General features: G+C 47.7%; 1 protein-coding gene across 1 annotated transcript in view; it reads left to right on the top strand.

Moving 5' to 3' along the window:
- The window catches only part of ADAM12 (ADAM metallopeptidase domain 12), a 286,201-nt gene that overhangs the window by 184,979 nt on the left and 92,442 nt on the right, over positions 1-8,780 (top strand). The window contains exon 8 of the mRNA XM_007936890.1: positions 4,790-4,959. Coding sequence (XP_007935081.1) covers positions 4,790-4,959 — 170 coding nt within the window. The remainder of the gene's footprint in view (positions 1-4,789; positions 4,960-8,780) is intronic.

Raw genomic sequence — 8,780 nt, forward strand, 5'->3', positions numbered from 1 at the left:
GAGAAATGTGTGACATGTGAGTAGCCAGAGAGCTGGCTTAGAGCTCAGAGAGACAGTGCCTAGATGCAACTTCCTGGAAGTCAAAAAAAAACCTGGGTGGAGCCAACAACCTGGGTGGACGTGACATTTGAGGCCAGCTAAAAGCCCAGGGCAACCCATGACTGGTGGTGTTTTCACAGTAGCTACTCTGCAAGTTCACCTTTATCCCAAAGTCAAGTGGATATGGGATAACCCTTGAAAAGGCTATGGGCTTCTAGCAGGGAAAGCAAAGGAGCACGGGATCCTGAGGGCTTACGTCAAGAGACAACATAGGAGTTAGAACTGGGTCTCAGTCCTGGCTAGGCATGAGGAGCCCCTGGGAAGTTCTTTGTTGTGTGTGTATGTTTGCTTTTCAAATACTGGCTCCAAGTCTCAGCCCAGAGGTGCTGATGGGACTGGCCCAGGGTGGAGTGGGCAGGGGATTGGTCAGGGCCACCTGTGATGCCTGGTGTGAGGCAGGAGCCCCCATGGCCTGGGAGGCCACAGAGTGTACAAAGAGAAGAAAAGTGAGTTCTGCACAGGCCTTGGAAGTAAAGGGAACTATGCACTACATTCAGCCTATAGTGTGAATTGCTAAATTCCAGTGTTAAAAAGTGCTGTTTAACCCTCTGCATTTTTACTTGTCTGCATTTTATTCTATATTATATCTTGCTTCAGTTTGCAAAACCAAAAAGGAACAATTGGGGGTTTGTGGTCATAAAGAACAGTAAACCACCAGAAAGGCCTACAGGGCTCGGTCAAGTTGGCCAGCCTGGTTGTTCTTGGTTTTCAGTGGGTGAGAGATGATTTGCTGAGCACACATATGTGTCCAGCACTGGCATTGTGGTCCATGTCCCACAGACCATGAAGACCCCAAAGGGGACACCCAGGCTCCTTAGGACCCTTTGGTGCATCCAAGTCGATTAACCATTGGCTCCTGGTCTCTGTCAAAGGCTCTACATTTCAGTTTGGCAACTTTAAAGTTGAGAGTGTCTCAGCCCAAAAAGGAAGAAGGCTCTCAACAAGATAGACTGACACGGTGGCTGCAACGATGGGCTCAGGTACAGCAAGGAGTGCGAGGCTGGCACAGGACCAGGCACTGTTTTGTTCTGTTGGACACGGGGTCACTTTGGTTCAGCAATGACTCAACAGCACCTAGCAACAGCGGCCCAAAAAATGACTTTTCCAGTGGCAACTTCCGCATCTGCTGAAACCCTGAATCTTCTTGGCCCTTTTAAATTCCCAACCGCTTGTCCCATACTAGCTTGAAGCAAAGAGAGGGCATTACAGACCATAAAACAGAAAAGTGATTTCATGGCAAAGATGACATCCTGAAACATGCAGGAAATTCCCTCTGTAAGTGAAACACAGAAGTGTGTTGAACACTCATACTTCTGGACCAAGGTTTCACAATGTGTGCTAAGAGAAATCTGGGTCCAGATGCGATGCATGTGGGCAACAATTGTGTGTGCCTGCCTGATGAAGTGATGGCCAAAGCTCTGCCTCCTTAGCCTGCCACCTTGGTCCATCCTGCTTCTCATTCATTTGAAAACCAAGCACCAGCTGCGAATTCTTTAAAGCTAGCCTTCAGGGACCTACTTCTGAAGAGCCTCATCTTCTGCGTGTTGAATTTCTCCAGCTGTATCCTCTCTTGTGTGACAGTTTTCTTGCCTTCTCTCCCCGGCAAGTTGCCTGAAGAATACAGGTGCCCTTGTTGGCCTCCAGGGGGATTCTCCTTTTATTCTACCCTTTTTGCCCAGATCCCCTTCTTTCAGAAAGCCAAGCGTAGCCCACCTGAGCTTCTGTTCGCACCATTTCTTGGCGACTCACTGTACTGTAGTTAACTCTACTAATGGGCAAGTGTCCCTTCCCTGAGACCTCCTGGTGACCTCTGAGCATCTTGAGAGTGGGAGTGGAGCCCACTAACCCATTTCTCCCCTGCGAGGGCCAAGCTAGCACACAGCATGGGCCAAGCAAATCTTTTTGCTAGTCTCTTAGTAGATGAATGAATTCCACCATATCTCTGGCTGTGTCCACATATGTTCTGGCATTTGTGAGCCTGGCAGGCAGCTGCCAAACTCTATTTGTACCGTTTGGGCCTGAGAAGCTGCTCCCTAGGTCTGGGGTTACAGGTGTCATCTTGGAAGGCAGTTACAGTGCTCCCAGCAAGGGGAGACTGTGCTGCTTAGTGCCTTAAGACATGGGACCTATGGCCATCGTGACTGTGGCTAAGTTACCGAAGCCTCCATGCCTGAGGGCCTCAGCTATCAAGTAGGGATGCCCATAGAGTTGTTGCAAGCATTAAGAGACCTACAAGTGGAAAGCACCTCCCCGCTGCCTGCCTCAGCCGTAGTCAATGTTCACTCACTGCCGGCTGTGACTGTTTTAAGGAAGACCCATGAGCAGCACTAGGGGAATGTCCAGAGGAGACCGGAAGTGTATGAACATGATGACCTGGGGTGAGTTTACCACAGAGGACAGTTAATCGACAGCAGGTCTGGAGAGGAGACACGTCGATGCTACAGGATGAGCTCCGTTGTAAGGATGTGGCTTGAGAGAGCTGACGGGTGGGGAATGTGTCCCTATTGTTATGATGAAAGACCCTGGTTCAGTAGCCATCCCTGAAGAATGATGCCAGTTAGTCTGTTAGGAGCCTTGGCTCCTGATTCCGTGGAAGCAGGTAGAGCCCACCCCCCCACACACACACACACAGAGGATGCGGTTCCATGCATGGGTATCTGGCCCTGAGGACATCACTGAGCAAACCAGAGAGAGCATCTGCGTCGGCTCTCCAGCATTTCTGCCTTCTGATCACTGTCACCTTGTCCCTACCAGAGCAGAAATTCAATCCTTTGAAGGATAGCAGCCAAACACGTGTGTTTGGAGGCCCGAGGATGCCAAGAACTTAACTTTGCCTGCAGGCCTGGGCCAAGAGCTTGCAAGTGGACGACACAGGCTGAGCAGTTCTTGATTAAAAGCAAGCGGTTGGGCAGCCCTCTGGTCTTGTAATTGTGTCATTAACTTATTAACGTAATGCCCCTAGTTATCTGCATGAAACCAAGCTGGCCAGTAGCCATCAGTTAGCATTGTCTGATGAAGACCACGCCGCACTCCAGACACTTTCTGCTGCAAACCTCATGTTCTGCGGATGACTGGGGGGCGGGGGTAGGCAAGGGAAAAGAGGAGGCGCCTCGCACGGTTCGGATCAGGGTCAGAGACTGTACCTTGGGGAACTGTTTGCACTTTAGCTCATCATGCTACAATGATGCTTAGCTAATAAACGTGGAGCTTCTGTGATTCGTGTGTGATTGCACGGCCCAGATGCTTCTGGAAATGAGAAGAGGGTCTGCCCACATCTGGAGCTTGACTGTGCCTGGCAGCACCAGCTACCCTTCTCACCTTGGCTACCTAGACTGCCGGGGGAGGAGACTTTCTCATTGCTTGCTACCTCACACAACACGGACGTTGAAAGGTTTCCCAGCCAGCCAGGTGATCCCCAGCCCAGAGCACTGGGCCTCCTCCCTGCCTGTTTGATGAACGAGGGGGCAGTGAGACAGCTGGGGGCCACAGGGGTAGGTCACGCCCCAACGCTGACCACTCATTCCACCCAGCGTGATCACAACTACACGTGCATGAGTCTTGAGAACATGTTGAGTGAAATACTCACAAAAGGACAAATACTACATGGTTCCATTTAGGTGAGATAACTAGAGCAGGCAAGTGTAGAGACCAGACGGAGGAGCTGTGGTGGCACAGTGGTTAAGGTGCTCTGCTGTGACCTAAAGCTCAGCAGTTTGAACCCACCAGCTATTCCATGGAGAAGGATGAGGCAGTCTGCTTAGGCAGGCTGGGAAATCCTCCAGGGCAGTTCTGCTCTGTCCTACAAGGTCACTGTGAATCAGAATGGACTCCACAGCAGTGGGTTTGGGTTTGGGTTGGGACCAGTGCCTTCAGCCACGGGAAGAGTAGATTTTCTTCCCTCTGACCCAGGACGGCCTGTCTGCTGAGGATGGGTAGTGAACACAGCACTCCTCATACATACAGAATGCATACAGCCCTGACCACCGCCGGACAAGGTTTGCCTGGAGAAGGTGGTGCTTCACGGCCTCCACTTAGGAGGTCTATCCCAGGACAGGGTTGGTGAGCTCACATCTGGCCACAGGGAGAAGAGTGGCCACTGCGGTGTCTGGAGGGCTGGGGTCATGCCCTTACGATCCTGAAAGCTGTTGGTCTGTTGGGTAATGAAAGCCTTCTGGGTTGGTTACAGATGACAGAATGTGGTCCAGTCAGCCAAGTCTGAGCCCTGCTGAAAAATTAGTAAGGACTCATTCTCAGTAACTCACAGACAGGAGATTCTGCTTCAGATGAACAAATGATGGTCCTTGGCAGACATCCAAGGGAGCTCTTCATTGACTCGTGTCCCTTGCAGGGAGTAATAGCTGGTGGTCGTTAGCTATGATACACCTCGGTATGCACATTTGAATTCACGGCGAACAGTGTGAAAGGAATGTTTCTATACAAATATGGGCAGACCATCAAAATGCTGATAATTTTCCCGTGTGACTGATCAGGAGTGTTTGCGAATCCAGTTAGCACCTCTCATGGCATCAGGCTCTGCAAATAGTGATTACATTCTGATGCCGCGGGGGGAAAGGAGCATAAGGATGCTTTGCCTGGTCCCCGTGAATGAAGTTCCAGCAACGCAGATCAGTTCTGATCTCTGTTTGAAGCTCTCACGGGCGTGGTGCTCAGAGGAGGCCTTTCTCTGCAGTTTTACAGAGCACTGAACATCCGCATCGTGTTGGTCGGCGTGGAAGTGTGGAATGACATTGACAAGTGCTCCATAAGTCAGGACCCCTTTACAAGCCTGCATGAGTTTCTGGACTGGAGAAAGATGAGGCTCCTACCTCGCAAATCCCACGACAACGCGCAGCTTATCAGGTAGGTGCTCTGGTCCCACCTTCACTTCAGGACCTGGTGGTCCTGGGGCCGCCTCTCTCCTCTTACCCTCACCTGCATGGTCGCTGAGGCTACAGACTCTGCTGGCTGGGGCTCCTGAGACAGTGCCATCCTGACCTGGAGTCGTGGGCATGCTGAGCAAGGCTCCCCGTTCACCCTGAGAGACCGCCCCCTTAAGCAGATGTCCCCACTGCCTTCCTTATCACCTGGATGGGTTTCTCCGTGCAGATTTTTCTAGTCTTCATCTTGACATGGAGTTCTGTTGTTGTTTTGGGTGCTGTGGAGTTCATTCTGACTCATGGCGACCTAATAGGACAGGGTAGCACCACCCCATAGGGTTTCCTAGGCTGTAATCTTCACAGGAGCAGGCCGGCTGGTGGATTCAAACTGCCAGCCTGTCAGTTAACAGCTAAGTGTTGAAGCATTGCACCACTTACATATGCCCTCAAGTCAGTGCCACCTTACAGCGACCCTGCAGGGATAGACCTGCCTCATAGGGTCTCTTAGGCTGTAATCTTCACAGGGTCACCAGGTCTTTTCTCCCACAGAGCCTCTAGTGAGTTCAGAGTGGTGACCTTTTGGTTAGCAGCTGAACACCGCCAAGTCTCCTTGAGGATTTCCTGGAGGATGCAAACAGTTAATGTGCTCAGTTGCGAACTGAAAGGTTGAGGGTTGAGGTCTACCCAGAAGCAGCTCTGTTGAAAGTCCTGCCACTCTACTTCTGACCAATGATTGAAAGCCCTGTGGAGCCGGACGTTGATGGTGTAGCCATGAGCTGGAATCAGTTGGAATGAAAACTGATTAATCTCAATATAATGTTCACCTGGGTAGCCTGTTTTCCGAGAAGTGTTTTTTCCCTCCTTATTAGTGGAAAATGTTTGTAGGTGATCTGAGGACAGTGCACTGGGGTGAATATTGTCAGATGCTAGGAGAAAGGAAATCTTCACTCCTTCACTTGTTTTGCCAGTTCCTCTTTGGTCTTGTAGATCAGAGGATACCAGTGCTATCCTTTTAATCAATAAGTATTGACCTCTTATAAGGAACCAAATGATGACTTAGAGGCTTTGAATGCAGTGGTGATGAAGACAGTAAATCTCCCTGATCTCAAGGAGTCTGCTGGGAAGAGACAAGGATAAACAAGGAAACTTGAGAGAATGAGAAGTGTTGTCAAAATGAGGGAAAACTTGACTAGAACAAATAGCATGCTGTAACATGGCATCATACTGGAACATACCATGACATAACAATAACATACTGTTAAAGGGCTGGGAGGCGGCATCTTCTGACCACCTCTAACTTCATAAGAGGGAGACAGAATCACCATCAGCAGCCCAAGGCCTGTTCCGTGAGGCCAGACATGTTGCCACCCTCCAGCCCTCTTACCAACCTTGACACCAACCATTCCTCCTGCGGCACCCACCATCTCTCTGCTGGGTTTGAAAATTTGCTACAGTGGCCACACACAACTCACAGATTATGGGGTTCATGAGGGAAGCAACAGGTTACGATTCAAATTCTGGAACGTACTCAGGGTACAGTTCTTCAATCAGGACAGTCTCCCCTCTGCTGTGCCCTTAGACAAGCCTCTCTGGCCCTTGGCCTCTCGGCCTGACCTCTGCCTCTTTGGGCCAGGTAAGCCTCCACTCTGTCCTATGCCTCTTGGTTCCACTGCTCCCATGTCTCAGCCAGCCGTCAGATTCCTTCTGCCTCTAGGAGAGCTCATTTTGAATCTGGTGGAGTAGCAAAATCAACCAATCCCAACATCAGAGTTCTACACACCTGAGAGAGAGTGAACTTTTCTAGATTACTTCCTGCTGCTCCAACAGAAATACTCCAGGTGGATGACTTTAACAATCAGGAATTTAAATTGCATGGTCCCACCTGGTAATCCTGTGGGAAACAAAGAGTATGGCTAGAAAAGCCATACCTTGTAATTGACTACACTGCATGTATATACTATAACATAATAGAATATGGCATCATACTATGACATATATGTGACATAATGACATACATACTATAACATAACATGGCATCATGATATAACATCACGATGTAACAATAAACATGCATACTATAGCATAACAACATAACATGGCATCATACTGTAACATGACAGGACAATAACATGCATACTATAACAATGTAAATGATATAACATGACATATTATGTAACATACCATGATATAACAATAACATAACTAATGTAACACCCTAACATATCATGACATAACAATAACATACATACTATAACATAACATAGGAGCTCTGGTGGCATAGTACCTAAGGTGTTTGACTGCTAACCAGAGGTTAGCAGTTCAAACCCACCAGCCACTCCTCAGAAGGAAGATTAGACAATCTACTTCTAGTAGATTTAATATGTCACGTTATATCATTATGTTGTTATAGTATGCATGTTACTGTCCTGTCATGTTATAGTATGATGCCATGCTATGTTGTTATGCTATAGTACGCATGTTTATTGTTACATCGTGATGTTTTATTATGATGCCATGTTATGTTATAGTATGTATGTCATTATGTCATATGTAATGATACTGCCTTGGAAACCCAAGGAGGGGTCACTATGAGTTACAATTGACTTGACAGTGAGTTTGTTTGTTTGTTTTTGGTATAATAGAGCCTAACAATATAATGTAACCACATAATATACAAAACAACATGAAACCACAATATAACAACATGACATAACAAAATATATGGATAATACATTGCAGACACCTTTATAGTTAAAGGGAGAAGCACTGTTACATTCTAAACTGATAATAAGATGATTTTCCAGAAGTGACAAACTTATTGAAAGTCCTTAGATAGCACGGGCCATCATTCCTCTGTTCTTGTGCAGCTCATATCACTGACATGAAAACCTTGGGGACAGAGACATTTGTTTTGAATGATCAGATGGAGCTTATTGACCATTTATGAGAAGTTAAGCACATCCTACCCACATCCAAATGGCTGCGTCTGATCCAAGGCTGCTGGCGTTCCTTGATTGTTGACTGTGGCCATTTTTGTAGCTTTTGGGGTTTTTGTTTTTTTTTCATATTATCGTTGCCTCATATTTTACACGTTGATTAGTCCTAAGCTACAAAGAGTGCATTGCAGATACTTCAGGTCTGAGTGTTTTGATTTTTTTTCCCAAATGGGATCTGCCCTACTTGAACATCTGGAGATAAATGAGCTGTTTGTATGACCTTATTATTTATGTACATGTACGATAGCATCTATTCACATGGTCTACCTAAAACCAAGACACCAAGGCACTTGTCGTTGAGTAGACTCTGACTCGTAGCGACCCCGTGTGTTGCAGAGGACAGTGGTACTCCACAGCGTTTCAAAAGCTGGGACCTTTCACAAGCAGATCAACAGGCTTTTCTTTTGAGGTATCTCTGCATGAGTTTGAACTGCTAACCTTTCCTTGGTAGCTGGTCATTAAGCTGTTTGCTGTAGCCAGGGACTCCATGGTCTGCACAGGTGTATGCATAAAGCTGCTGTCCCTACTGTTGCACATATGAGGGTGAGGGCATATCGACAGACAGGGTTCTGCACACTTGCTACCTTCTCTCTAATCAATAACTGCCAAAACAGCTAACTCCTCACACTGTGTGACATCTGTGCTCATACATGACCAGGTAACAGGACTCTCTGTCCATATATGACCAAGATAACAGGACTCTATGTCCATATATGACCAAGATAACAGGACTCTGTGCCCATACATGACCAGGCAACAGGACTCTCTGTCATTCATGACCAAGGTAACAGGACTCTGTGTCCATACA

This window comes from Orycteropus afer, unplaced genomic scaffold (assembly GCF_000298275.1).
Source record: "Orycteropus afer afer isolate SDZICR_OR568_19922 unplaced genomic scaffold, OryAfe1.0 scaffold00038, whole genome shotgun sequence".
NCBI classification, from domain to species: Eukaryota; Metazoa; Chordata; class Mammalia; order Tubulidentata; family Orycteropodidae; genus Orycteropus; species Orycteropus afer.